This window comes from Vulpes vulpes, chromosome 2 (assembly GCF_048418805.1).
Source record: "Vulpes vulpes isolate BD-2025 chromosome 2, VulVul3, whole genome shotgun sequence".
Taxonomy (NCBI): Eukaryota; Metazoa; Chordata; class Mammalia; order Carnivora; family Canidae; genus Vulpes; species Vulpes vulpes.
Window position 1 is genome coordinate 33612786 of NC_132781.1, and position 14822 is coordinate 33627607.

The window sequence follows — 14822 nt, forward strand, 5'->3', positions numbered from 1 at the left end:
TTAAATTGTATATAAATTTAGAAAAATTAAATATAAAAATATCATTATAGAAAACACTGAAATGACAATTTTTATAGAGAAATTATTGAAATTATGACAGGATACATAACAAAAACCACTTATCACTGAAGAAGCATACATGTGGTAGTCGGTAAATGCTGCCTGTGTATCAATATAAAGTTTGAGTATCAGTATACAGTTTGCATATTCTTCTGTACTATTGATGTGTTTAGTTTTTTTATACCTATAAATACAGATTTCACCAGTTTTTTTTTTTTTTTTCCCTTGACATACAGAAACAAGTCTGCAGTGTTCTAGGGAACCCATATTGAGAAATGCTCTTAGAGCAGCCCGGGTGGCTCAGCGGTTTAGTGCTGCCTTCAGCCCAGGATGTGATCCTGGAGACCCGGGATCGAGTCCCAAGTCAGGTTCCCTGCATGGAGCCTGCTTCTCCCTCTGCCTGTGTCTCTGCCTCTCTCTGTGTGTCTCTCATGAATAAATAAGTAAAATCTTTAAAAAATAATAATAAATAAAAAATTTAAAAAACTAAAAAAAGAGAAATGCTCTTAGTATACACCATCTTTACTCCTTACAAGCTCTTTATACTCTTAGGTAAATCATATATACTATTTCCAAGGCATGCTATAAATATTGAACGAACAAATGAATTTAGAAATGAAGAAGTGATGCACTTGAGTGTCTCAGTTGGTTAAATGCCTGACTCTTGATTTCAGCTCAGTCATTATCTCAGGGTCATGAGATCAAGCCCCGTGTAGGGCCTCATGCTGGCTTGGAGCCTGCTTAAGATTCTCTCTCCCTCTCCCACTGTGCCCCCCCAACCCCTGCTTGCATGCTCCCACTCTCACACAAAAGAAAGAAAGGAAAGGAAAAAAATGAAGAAGGAACTTAACTTTTTTGCTTGACTTATTGAATAATTTCATTTTGAGTTGAGATAGGATCATGTCTCAAACATTAGGATATGTTTCATTTATACTAAGCTATCTTTTCCAATATCAGAAAATATTTCATTTTGGAGGGCTTTTTGTTGTTTTTTATGTGTGTCTGATGCACATGGTTATGTTTGTCATTGCTTTTGCAAACATCACACACACATATAATGTATACAAAGATGTTAATAATAGTGGTTGGAAATAACTAAAACAACTCTACAATGTTTATTGGTTTATAAACATTTAGAGGTAAAAAGAAAACTGAACAGTTATTTCTTTACTTCACAGCATCTAAATCTAATTAAAGATACAGAAGAGAATGTTTCCTTTACTTTATCTGTCCTATCAGAAATTAACTGATCACGGGGTACCTGGGTGACACAGTTGGTTAAGTATCTGATTCTTGGTTTCAGCTCAGGTTGTGATCTCAGAGTCAAGTGATTGAGCACCCTGTCAGGTTCTGTGCTCAGCACAGTGTCTGCTTGAAACTCTCCCTTTGCCCCTCCCCCTGCTCTCTCTCTAAAATAAATAAATAAATATTAAAAAAAAAGAAATAATTAACTGATCACAAAGTAATTATGAAGCACTATATATAAGAGGCTCAATGGTGAGCATCTGCTTTTGGCTCGGGGCATGATCCTAGAGTCCTGGGATCAAGTCCCATGTTGGGCTCCTTGCATGGAGCCTGCTTCTCCCTCTGCCTGTGTCTCTGCCTCTCTCTCTCTCTCTGTGTGACTATCATAAAAAAAAAAAAAAAAGAAAAAGAAAACTTGGGAAGTATATAGTGAAGCTATGAATAAAGTGAATTGGAACTTTTCAGAGAAGGTTTTCTCAATGAAGTGAAAAATGTGAACTGGAAGAGGGAGGCAGTATGATGTAAGCAGAAGAATTATAAACATATTAGGGCACCATGTAAAATCTGTGACATTCATTCTCTTCCCCATTTCATAATTTAATAACTAATTAAAAAATTAAACATTTGTTTATATGTCAGATGGTGATTTGCAAAGCCAGGCATTCTTTAAACTGATTACTGAAGGAAAAGAAAAATTGGTGGCAAGTGTGCTTCTATAAGTGATATGGTAACTGGAAAGAAAAGGAATTCAATAGGTCATGATCCTGGGGTCCTGGAATTGAGTCCCCTTGGGGAGCCTGCTTCTCCTTTGGCCTATGTCTCTGCCTCTCTGTGTCTCTCATGAATAAATAAATAAGTAATCTTAAAAACAAAAAAAGAAAAGGTATTCAAATAATTTCGTGAGACAAGAGCTACGTACCAATAAATAATTCCTTGGAGAGGAATGGCATACTTTTTAATTAGTCCCTTAGTTACTCTCCAGGCTTTCACCATATGTATCTAACAAGTAATTTGTATTATCATTATGGACTTTATCTTCAAGCTTTAGAAACAAATAGAAGAATATGGGAATAGTGACCAATATAAATAGATATAAAACTGAAATAAAGGCATTCCATGAGTGACAGCATAAAAGCTGCTACATAGTGATGGAAAAGATGGGATCTGAAATCATATAGCTTATTCGTGAATCATAGTTCCCCTTGTTAGCTATGTGGCTGTACCCATTTTTTTTTCTGATTGTGAGTTTCTTTCTATCTTTCTTTCTTTCTTTTTCTTTCTTTCTTTCTTTCTTTCTTTCTTTCTTTCTTTCTTTCTCTTTCTTTCTTTCTTTCTTTCTTTTTCTTTCTTTCTTTCTCTTTCTTTCTTTCTTTCTTTCTTTCTTTCTTTCTTTTTCTTTCTTGTTCATGAGAGACACAGAGAAAGAGGCAGAGACATAGGCGGAGGGAGAAGCAGGCTCCCCATGAGGAGCCTGATGTGGGACTCAATCTCAGGACCCCAGGATCACAAGCTGAGTGAAAGGCAGATGTTCAACCACTGAGCCACCCAGGTGCCCCTGGTTATGGGAGTTTTAATAAAATGATATGTAAATTACTAAGTACAGTGTATAGCTTCTATTAATTTTTTAATATTTCAATTATCTTTTCATTGTTTTATTTAATACTATTAATTTCATAAACTTATAAAATCAAAGATCTTAAGTAATAATGTTTTCATGCTTAAGTTGTTAGGCTTAAAGATTACTTATTTATTTATTTGAGAGAGAGAGAGATAGCACAAATGGGAGGGGCAAAGGGAGAAGGAGAGAATGTCAAGCAGACTCCATGCTGAGCATGGAGCTTGATGTGGTGCTTGATCCCAGGACCCTGAGATCATGATTTGACCAAAAACCAAGTCAGATGCTTAACTGACTGCGCCACTCAGGTGCCCCAAGCTGTTAGGTTTAAATGAATAATAATTAAAATCAATATGGAAAGCAGACATAAAAAACAGATATGCACACTTGGAATGTAAATATTAGTAAAAATTGTATTAACTATGGGAAAGTTTATTTCAGAGTACTGAATCTCTGTCCTATTTTTGCCTAACTCAATTTCCCCAAACCAAAAAATCATTTCAATTCAAATATATGCAAAAGTATTAAGACTCCATGAACCCATCACCTGGTTACAAACATTGACCATCATGCACTCAGTTTTTTTTTTTTTTTTTTTTTTTTTTTTTTTTTTTTACTCAGTTTTTTTTTTAAAGGCATGGGTCACTCATGCCTTTTAAGAATAAAATAAGAATATATTTGATGTATTAATAAAAATTATTTTATTTAATTTCAACCCTTGAGTACACATAACTTTTTTTTTAAGTAGATGTCTTTTTAAAAATTTTATTTTAAATAAGCTTTATGCCCATCATGGGGCTTGAACTCATGGTCCTGAGATCAAGAGTTGCATACTCTACAAACTGAGCCAGCCAGGCACCCTGAGTACCCATACCTTTTAATATTTTGTGTGACAAAATTGGAAGTGCATACAAGATATTTTTGTCGCATATCAAAGTACAATGGTGGTTGTCTTGAGGAAAAGCACTTGTGCAATCATTTGAATGGTGAGCTGAATTAGCCTTTATTTTTTTTCTCACTGAACACCATTTTTACTTAAAAAAAAAAAAAACTAGTTTAGACTTGAATATTCAGCAAATATATTCTTGAAAATTATGTCTGTCATTAGAAGAAAAATAAGGTAGCTGCCTTCTATTAAGGCAGTACCAATGGTTACATTTGAATTTTCAAGCAAAAATTAGAAATTTGGAAAACTTGTATCCTCCACTGTGAGCTTGATAGCTTTCTAAAGATTTTCCTGATGAGGTAAGGTATTAACAAATGTGACTTTATTTTGTTGTTGTTGTTTGTAAAGATTTTAATTTTTTTTATTTTTTTTTAAAGATTTATTTATTTATGATCGACATAGAGAGAGAGAGAGGCAGAGACACAGGAGGAGGGAGAGGCAGGCTCCATGCCGGGAGCCCGATGTGGGACTCGATCCCGGGACCCCTGGATCGCGCCCTGGGCCAAAGGCAGGCGCTAAACCGCTGAGCCACCCAGGGATCCCCAAGATTTTATTTATTTATTCATGAGAGATACAGAGAAAGAGAGGCAGAGACACAGGCAGAGGGAGAAGCAGGCTCCATGCAAGAAGCCCGATGTGGGACTCAATCCCCGGACTCCAGGATCACGCCCTGAGCCAAAGACAGACGTTCAACCACTGAGCCACCCAGACATTCCCATATATGACTTTAAAAAATATTGTATAATGAGGGACACCTGAGTGGCTCAGTGGTTGAATGTCCGCCTTTGGCTCAGGGTGTGGTCCCGGGGTCATAGGATCAAATCCCGCATCAGGCTTCCTGTGAGGAGGGAGCCTGCTTCTCCCTTTGCCTGTGTCTCTGCCTCTCTCTTTGTGCCTCTCATGAATAAATAAATAAAATATTTTTAAAAAATTAAATAAAAAATCTTTTATAATGAAATGTGTCAACATTTAGAAGATCCACATGATTCAGTGAATTAGTATTTTCTAAAAGAACAATGCGTGGTATAAAACCATGTGTGACTGAAAGATCCATTCAAAGTTTAAGATGGACTTAGGGGTGCCTTGGTGGCTCAGTCGGTTGAGAACTGGACTCCTGATTTCAGGGTTGTGAGTTCAAGTCCTGCTGGGCATGGAGCCTGCTTAAACAAACAAACTACATTCAAGATGATTTTCATGTAATAGAGTATGAAAAAGTCATTCGTATGATTCAGATTCTACAGCGAAACTAACTTTTAAGAAACTACTACTTGGGGATCCCTGGGTGGCGCAGCGGTTTAGCGCCTGCCTTTGGCCCAGGGCGCGATCCTGGAGACCCGGGATCGAATCCCACGTCGGGCTCCCGGTGCATGGAGCCTGCTTCTCCCTCTGCCTGTGTCTCTGCCTCTCTCTCTCTCTTTCTCTCTCTGTGTGTGACTATCATAAATAAATAAAAATTAAAAAAATTAATAATAAAAAAAAAAAAAAAGAAACTACTACTTGTTAAAATTTGGTGCAGTATCAAAAAAGAATCTTTCTTTTCCAACTACCTGTGTGAGGGTTGATATACATGTATGAAGCAGATATAAGAATCTGGCTACCTTCTATAAAGCAGTAAAGTGATTTGCAAAAATGTAAAATAATGCCACTTTTTATTAAATAGTTTGGGAAGATAGTTAATTATTTTCATAAAATGTTATGTTAACAAAAAAAAAAGTTATGTTAACATGTAATGGGTTTATTACTGCTATTTCAAATAAATAAATTAAAAATTTTGGGGATGCCTGGATGGCTCAGTGGTTGAGTATCTGCCTTTGGCTCAGGTCCTGAATCCAGAATCCGGGATCAAGTCCCACATGGGATCCTTGCAGGGGAACCTGCTTCTCCCTCTGCCTATGTCTCTGCCTCTCTCTGTTTCTGTCTCTCATGAATAAAATATAAAATCTTTTATAAATAAATAAATAAACAAACAAACAAACAAACATTTTTAATACTGGGGGTCCCTGGCTGGCTCAGTCAATGGAACATACAACTCTTGTTCTCAGGGTTGTGAATTTGAGTTCCATGTTGGGCCTAGAGATTACTTAAAAATTAAAAAAAAAATTTTTTTTTAAATATTGAATTTTTTTAAAGATTTTATTTATTCATGAGAGACATAGAGAGAGAGACAGACATAGGCAGAGGGAGAAGTAGGCTCCCTGTGGGGAGCCCGATGAGGGACTCAGTCCCAGGTCCCCAGGATCATGATCTGAGCCAAAGGCAGATGCTGAACTACTGAGCCACCCAGGTTCCCCAATATTCAATATGTAATTATTAATGATATAACCCACATAATCAAGGGGATCCTGGGTGACTCAGTCAGTTAAGCATCTTGATTTCAGCTCAGGTCATAATCTCAGGGTGTGCCCCACTTTCTGCTCCATGCTCATCGTGGAGTCCACTTGTCTTTCTCCCTCTGCTCCTCCCCCTGCTCATGCACATGTGCTCTCATAAATAAATAAATAAATAAATAAATAAATAAATAAATAAATAAATAAATCTTTAACCCACATAATCAAAAGCTCTCTGAGTACTCAGAAAAAGAATCCTGAGACCAAAATGGTTGGGAACTGGAGCACCTGGGTAGCTCAGTCAGTTAAGTGTCTGCCTTCCTCTTGGGTCATGATCCCAAGGTCCTGAGATCAAGCCCTGCATCAGTTTCCTTGCTCAACGGGAGCCTGCTTTTCCCCATCCCTCTGCCTGCCATTCCCCCTCCTTGTACTCTGTCAAACAAATAAACAAAATCTTTAAATAAAATGGTTGGGAACTAAAGTTTAAAGCATTGACTGTGAAAAGAATTGTAATCTAAAGTGATAAGAAAGTATTTCATGGAGGAGATGAGAATTGAATTCATTCTGGTGTTAAGATTAAAAAATATTGGGAGGCTGTGGTGAAGAGAACGTTGCAGGCATATGCCATGTTTTGATTTTGATTCTCCTCTCTATCTTAAAAATAGTGCATATTTATTGTAGAGGGTTTGTAAGATATAGAAGAATGCATATTAGAAATAATTTGTATTTCAGCCACCTGGAGATAACTGCTATTTATTTGACTTATTAAGTTAAACTACTGACTGCTTTATTATGTCAAAAAGCAAAGAAAATGGAAAGACACAAAAGTCAGCTTGAAGGACTATGATATTTATTGACTTTGGTCTCTTGGTGAAGGTGGAAGGTACTGTCTGCCGGGCTTTTTTATTTTGAAGCTACTTTTTTTTTTTTTTTTAAGATTTATTTATTTATGAGAGACACACAGAGGGAGAGTCAGAGACACAGTCAGAGGGAGAAGCAGCCTCCTCACAGGGAGCCTGATGCAGGACTTGATCCCGAATTCCAGGATCACGCCCTGAGCCAAAGGCAGATGCTCAACCGCTGAACCACCCAGGCATCCCTGAAGCTACTCTTTACTTTGTAATGAATAATTACCTTTTTTTTTTTTTGAATAATTACTTTTGTAAGGAGGTGTTTGGGTTTGTTTTTTTTTTTTAAGATTTATTTATTTATTTATTCATGAGAGACACAGAGAGGCAGAGACATAGGCAGAGGGAGAAGCAGGCTCCCTATGCAGAGCCTGATACAGGACTCAATCCCAGGACCCCGAGATCAGGACCTGGGCCAAAGGCAAACGCTCAACCCCTGAGCCACCCAGGTGCTCTGTAGGGAGGTTTTTGAAACTACGTAAATATCCCATTCCTCATCAATCTTTCAGTCCATTTATTAAAATGGATTCAATATTTTCTTTCTTTTTGGGAGCAGGGGAGTCAATATTTGAAAATGGTAAAAAAAAAAAAAAAAAGGTTTAAAATCTATTACTGTTGGGGCGCCTGGGTAGCTCAGTTAAGTGTCTGCCTTCGGCTCAGGTCATGATCTTGGGGTCCTGGGATCTAGCCCCACTTTGGGCTCCCTGCTCAGTGGGGAGTCTGCTTATCCCTCTCCCTCTGCCCCTCCCCCCTGAACTTGTGCATGCTCTCTCTCTCAGATAAATAAATAAAATCTTTTTTTTTTTAAGTGGATAAGCCAGGCAGCGCAGATGGCTCAGCGGTTTAGCGCCACCTTTAGCCCAGGGCGTGATCCTAGAGACCCAGGATGAGTCCTACATCAGGCTTCCCTGCAGGGAGACTGCTTCTCTCTCTCTGCCTATCTCTGTCTCTTTCTCTCTGTGTGTCTCTCATGAATAAATAAAATCTTTTTTTAAAAAAGGTGGATAAGCCAAACTAAAAAACAATCCATTACTGTCATTATTTTGATGCTAACATTTTCCCAGGTTTGGCCAGTGAGAGCTTATTTAAAATGGCTTCTGTATCCTTTTGATTTCCTTGCTTTTTGGCACAACAGTCAGTAGCTTAACTTATTTAACCTGCTAATAACCATTTTTGTAGCACTCTTGTCTGTTTTGGTCATATTCCAGAGTGTTTTGTTCTTGAATATTGATTATTTGAGTATAACATATTTCTATAGTTTTTTACTAAAACAAATACCAACTAGATTTACTATTATTATTATTATTATTTATTATTTATTTTTTTTTAGAGAGGGAGAAAGAGAGAGAGAAGGAAAGAGAGAGGAGGGGCAGAAGGAAAGGGAGAGAGACTCTTAAGCAGGTTCCATGCCCAGGGTGGAGCCCAACATGGGACTTGATCTCACCACCCTGAGATCATGACCTGAGCCAAAGTCAAAGGTTTAACCAACTGAGCCTCCCAGGGGCCCCAACACCAACTAGCTTTTTAAAAGTCATTTAACATATAAAAAAATTATTTAACCTCAAAGGAGCACTTACTTTTGACAAAAACTATAGTCTTTTTTTTTTTTAAACTATAGTCTTCATATTTACTTCATCTGATTTCTATTGGGCATCAACTCTAGTAACTAAAGTAAACCTAAAATCAAAGTAGCCTTTTTCACATGGGTATTCCACTCTCTCTGCTAAACTATGGAACTCTAGAACATTCAGTTAATATATTCATTTCTTTATGCTTTGTGTATGTGTTTTTTTTTTTTAAGATTTTATTTATTTATTCATGAGAGACACAGAGAGAGAAAGGCAGAGACACAGGCAGAGGGAGAAGCAGGCTCCATGCAGGGAGCCTGTTGTGGGGCTTGATCCCAGGACTCCAGGATCATGCCGTGGACCGAAGGCAGGCACTAAACCACTGAGCCACCCAGGGATCCCCATGTTTTGTGTTTCTATTGATTATTAAGTTGCCATAAAAGCACAATCTAACAATATAAAAGAAGAAGAAAATTTTAATATCTTCACAAATATGTCGAGATGGCATTGTATGTGAAACATTTTAATGCTAATACTTAAACAGTACCACAAACTTGAAGTGTTTCTTTTTCTTAAAAGAAATTGGCTATTTTTCTGAAGTATTTGGAATAATATTTCCGAAGTGTTTTTCCTGTGCCTTCCATTAATTTTTGTAATACTGAAATCTTTCAGTTTTAAAATATTTTAAAACTTATAGCTAGCATGTTATATTAATTGATTCAACCAGTGTATATAATATTTTTAAAAAGATTTTATTTATTTATTCATGACAGACACAGAGAGAGAGAGAGAGGCAGAGACACAAGCAGAGGGAGAAGCAGGCTCCATGCAAGGATCCTGACTTGGGACTCAATCTGGGACTCCAGGATCACGCCCTGGGCTGGCTGAAGGCAGGTGCTACACTGCTGAGCCACATAGGCATCCCTATATAATATTAGATACTTTTTATCTGTGTCATTTTTGTCATTGCAGTATTATTCTATTACTCATTCATCAGTCAGTGGACTGTCACCAAGCACCAGTTACCATAATAGTGGCAATATGATAAGAATAGCAATCCTTTACTTTTACTGAATATTCATTATTTCATTGAATTTAATGCCATTAGTTATAAAATGCACATTTTTTCTTTTTTGCTGTGGGGAAGGGATAGAAGGAGAGAGAATTTTAAGCAGACTCCATGCTCAGTGTAGAACCCAATGCAAGGCTCGATCTCGGGCCTCAATCTCATGACCTTGAGATCATGATCAGGGCCAAAAGCAAAGAGTTAGATGTTTAACTAAGCCACCCAGGCACCACTAAAATGCACATATTTAATATGCTGATAAGAGAGAGCACATCTTGCCCAAATAAACTATTACACACTATCTGTTGTAAAATGCACACTAACTTATAAGATGTTAAAAAGGGAAAAACTATCATTTTTTGAATTGATGACATAAGGCACCTGACATGTGAATTCATTTAATTACATCAATCCTGTGAGATAGGTGTTATCGTCATCCTCATTCTTTTTTTTTTCTTTTTAAAGATTTTATTTGGGGGGTGGGGGAGTACCTGGCTGACCTGGTCAGTAGAACATGTCGCTCTTGATCTCAGGGTCATGAGTTTGAGCCCCACGTTGGGGGTAAAGTTTACTTAACAACAATAAAAAAATTTTAAAGATTTTATTTATTTATTCATGAAAGAAAGAGAGAGAGAGAGAGAGGCAGAGACATAAGGCAGAGGGAGAAGCAGGATTGATTCAGGAAGCCCGATGTGTGACTCAATCCTGTGACTCTGAGATCACGCCCAGGGCCAAAGGCAGACGCTCAACCACTGAGCCACCCAGTGGCCCCCCCCCATTTAAAAAAAATAATCTCTACCCGCCCCCGCCCCCGCCGCCCCCCTACCAGTGTGGGCCTAGAACTCACAACCCGGAGATATAGAGTCTCACATTCCACTGACTGAGCCAGCCAGGTATCCCTTATTCTTATAGATAAGGAAGCTCAGTCCCAAAGAGGTTATGTAACTTTCCTTAAGGTCATGCAAGTATCAGATAGATTTGAGAGCAAAGATCCTAACTCCACCTTCAACTACTACACTATACTGCCTTCGGCCAAGGTGATTAAAGGATTCACTTTTTTTTAGTAATTTATAGGAAAAGGAGGATTCAGTTTAATAATTTATGATATAATATGATAAATGCCTTATTAGAGAGATGTATAAGAGAGTATGGGGATGTAGAGGAGATGTTTAACAGTTTCTGAGAAGGTGTATATGTACCAAGTCCTCTTCTGTCTTTCCTATGACAGGCTGATACTGTAGCTTTTCTTTTTTTTTTTTATTTTTAAGATTTTATTTCTTTATTCATGGGAGACACAGAGAGGCAGAGACATAGGCAGAGGGAGAAGTAGCTCCCTGTGGTAAGCCCGACTGGGGACTGGATCCCAGGACCCCAGGATCACGACCTGAACCAAAGGCAGATGCTCAACCATTGAGCCACCTAGGTACCTCCCTGCTATTGTAGCTTTATTTATTTATTTTTAAATATTTTATTTATTTATTCATGAGAGACACAGAGAGAGGTAGAGACACAGAGGGAGAAGCAGACTCCCTGCGAGGAGCCCGATATGAGACTCCATCTCGGGCCTGGGATCATGCCCTGAGCCGAAGGCAGACATTGAACTGCTGAGGTACCCAGGCGTCCCAATATTGTAGCTTTATAGAAATGTTTAGGTTCTAACCTTTCTGTGTTGCTGTGGCTTTGTTGTCATCTTTATTTCTTACTGGTGCAGCCAAAAAGCAATTCAAAATACCATTACAGGGATCCCTAGGTGGCGCAGCGGTTTGGCGCCTGCCTTTGGCCCAGGGTGCGATCCTGGAGCCCCGGGGTCGAATCTCACATCCGGCTCCCAGTGCATGGAGCCTGCTTCTTCCTCTGCCTATGTCTCTGCCTCTCTCTCTCTCTCTCTCTCTCTCTCTCTCTCTCTGTGACTATCATAAATAAATAAAAATTAAAAAAAAACATTAAAAAAATACCATTACATTCTTTAAAACACTTGTAATGTCTACACACTATATAAACATCAAGATTCACTAGATATATCTTTTTTTTGAAGATTTATTTATTTATTCATGAGAGACACAGAGACCGAGAGAGAGAGAGAGGCAGAGACACTGGCAGACAGAGAAGCAAGCTCCATACAGGTAGCCTGATGTGGGACTCGATCCTGGGACTCCAGGATCATGCCCTGGGCCGAAGGCAGGTGCTAAACCACTGAGCCACCCAGGGATTCCCACTAGATGTATCTTATTAAAGTGAATTTCTGGAAAAATTAAAAAGTTCAAATTAGGGGCGCCTGTGTGGCTAAGTCAGGTAAGCTTCTGCCTTTGTCTCAGATCATGATCCCTGGGATCCTGAGATCAAGCCCTGCTCAGCGGGAAGCCTGCTTCTCCCTCTCCCTCTGCCTCCGTCCCCCTGCTTGTGCTTACACACTCTTTAAAATAAATTTTAAAAAAAATTTTTTTTAAGATTTTATTTATTTATTCATGAGAGACACAGAGAGAGGCAGAGACACAGGTAGAGGGAGAAGCAGGCTCCCTGCAGGGAGCCTGACTCGGGACTGGAACCCAGGTCTCCAGGATCGTGCCCTGGGCCCTAGGCAGGTGCCAAACCGCCAAGCCACCCAAGTGTCCTTAAAATAAATAAAATCTTTAAACAAAATTAAAAATTTAAGAAGTTCAAATTAGCCAAGTAAATGAAGTTTAAATTTAATGTTTTCACAGGTGCTGGAGAAAATTTGGAGAATACAATGGCAGCCTTTAAACAGTAAGTATACAAAAAGGTATTCTTTATAGTTTATCTTTGATGTGATGATGATTCATAAAGTGAGGATAGCATACGTGTCACATCCACTTGTGACAATTGTTTCTATTTTATTAAAATCACTTTTTTTATTTTTTATTTTTTAGCTAGTCTGAAGTGTTACAAAGACTGGCTTCTGCATAACTGAAAAACTAGATCAGAGTTGTGGGTAATCAAAAGATACTATAGTTCTAAAGCTGAAAGAAGGCATTTGTAACAAGGAACACACTGTGTGTAATGCTAATTAGTCTTGGAGAGAAAGAGAAAAGGAGAAAATGAAACAACTGTTAACATTGGTTGCTGTTTATGAATAGGATTATGTGTCTGCCCTGTAATTCTTCTACAGACCTGAAACTGTGATCTAGTCTTTCTTGTTTGAAGCCTTATGAGTATTAATCTTATTTTTTTTGAATAAGGTAAATTAGATTTTCTCTAATGTTTCAATTATTCACATTTCATATAGATCTCTATTAGAATACCTCACAGTAAAGCAGCAGGAGAGACAGGAATGAAAGCTGACTGATACTTTGTTCTCTGTCTTAGAGTAAATGATCATCATTAGTCTGTGGTAATGGTGAGAACACTGTTTTCTTTTCCCTGAAAAATAAAGCAGAGAATATGAAAAGTTAAACCCCATGGAAGACCTTACCTTTCCATATTTAGTAAGAAAGGTATTTTCTTATATATTTGTTGAGCCATTTTTATGCATACAATTGGGGCTGAGAAATCAGAAGTTGGCTTGAGTTTTTGTTCTGTTTCTCATCATTCAAAGACACCTTAAAATGTAGGGTGCACCTGGCTGGTTCAGTAGAGCATGCGACCCTTGATCTTGGGGTTATTTTTTTTTTAATTTTTATTTATTTATGATAGTCACACACACACACACACACAGAGGGAGAGAGAGAGAGAGAGAGAGAGAGAGGCAGAGACACAGGTAGAGGGAGAAGCAGGCTCCATGCACCGGGAGCCCGACATGGGATTCGATCCCTGGTCTCCAGGATCGCGCCCTGGGCCAAAGGCAGGCGCCAAACTGCTGTACCACCCAGGGATCCCTGATCTTGGGGTTATAAAATCGAGCCCCAGGTTGGGCATGGAGAGTACTTAAAAATAAATAAAAATAACAAAGACACCTGAGAGTTTATTTTTCCTGTTATCGGGTCCAAATGTACTGTTTCTCCATATTCTAGTTTCATCTAAATCCTATTCTACTGTGCTCATCATTGCTCACTCTTCCTGTTCTATAATTCAATGCCTTTGAGGCCCCTGGATGGCTCAGTCGGTTAAGCGCCTGCCTTTGGATCAGGTTATGATCCCAGGGTCCTGGCATCAAGCCCTGCATGGGGCTCCCCGCTGAGCAGGGAGCCTGCTTCTCCCTCTCCAGCTCTCCCTGCTAGTGCTCTTTCTCAAATAAATAAATAAAATCTTAAAAAAAAAAAATGCCTTTGACTATAATCTCCAAATTCTCCTACAGCCCTAAAAATGCAAAACTTTCCTCCTGTCTGTGGAAAGAACTTTACAGATTCTGAAACAAAATATTTTAAATTATTTTAAGTCAAAATAAGATAAAGTACGTTACTTTAAATGATCTTCTCTGGGTAGCCCTGGTGGCTCAGTGGTTTGGCGCCACCTTCAGCCCAGGGCTTGATCCTGGAGACCCAGGATCGAGTCCCACGTCAGGCTCCCTGCATGAAGCCTGCTTCTCCCTCTGCCTGTGTCTCTGCCTCTGTGTGTGTCTCTCATGAATAAATAAATAAAATCTTTAAAAAAAATAAAAATAAATAAATAATCTTCTCTGAGATCATATATATAACATCTTTCTCTCTATATATATATTATATATTACATAAAGTATAAACCTAGATAATATAACTAGATATATATAACATACATAATGCATATATATAAAATTTATTTGTACAGTTTACACTGAGACACACACATACACATATGTCACCTACTACCACTGCCATATACTAGATTTATCAAATATTTGTTGCCTGGGATATAGTGATATATATTACCTGGGAAAAAATGCTTATAACTTTGATTTTAGCATTCTTTATACTTAAGATATATTATTTTGTAATCCCCATATTTTTTGTTAAATTTTTATCAACCACCTTTATTTATGAAATTAAAATACACGATTATATAATAAACTGTTTCTAAGGATGGTACATTTGTATAATAAATTATTTCTAAGGATGGTATGTAAATATTTTTATCTTTATTTTTTTAAGAGATGGCATATATGTCACCCTGTAAAGCTCTTGTTTTTCTTTAAAGATTTATTTATTTATTCATGA

The 14822-nt window shown here is 38.0% G+C and overlaps 1 protein-coding gene across 1 annotated transcript in view; it reads left to right on the top strand.

Moving 5' to 3' along the window:
* Positions 1 to 14822, top strand: part of GDPD1 (glycerophosphodiester phosphodiesterase domain containing 1) — a 56448-nt gene that overhangs the window by 5577 nt on the left and 36049 nt on the right. The window contains exon 2 of the mRNA XM_025996039.2: positions 12438 to 12480. Within this exon, the coding sequence (XP_025851824.2) occupies positions 12438 to 12480 (43 nt within the window). The remainder of the gene's footprint in view (positions 1 to 12437; positions 12481 to 14822) is intronic.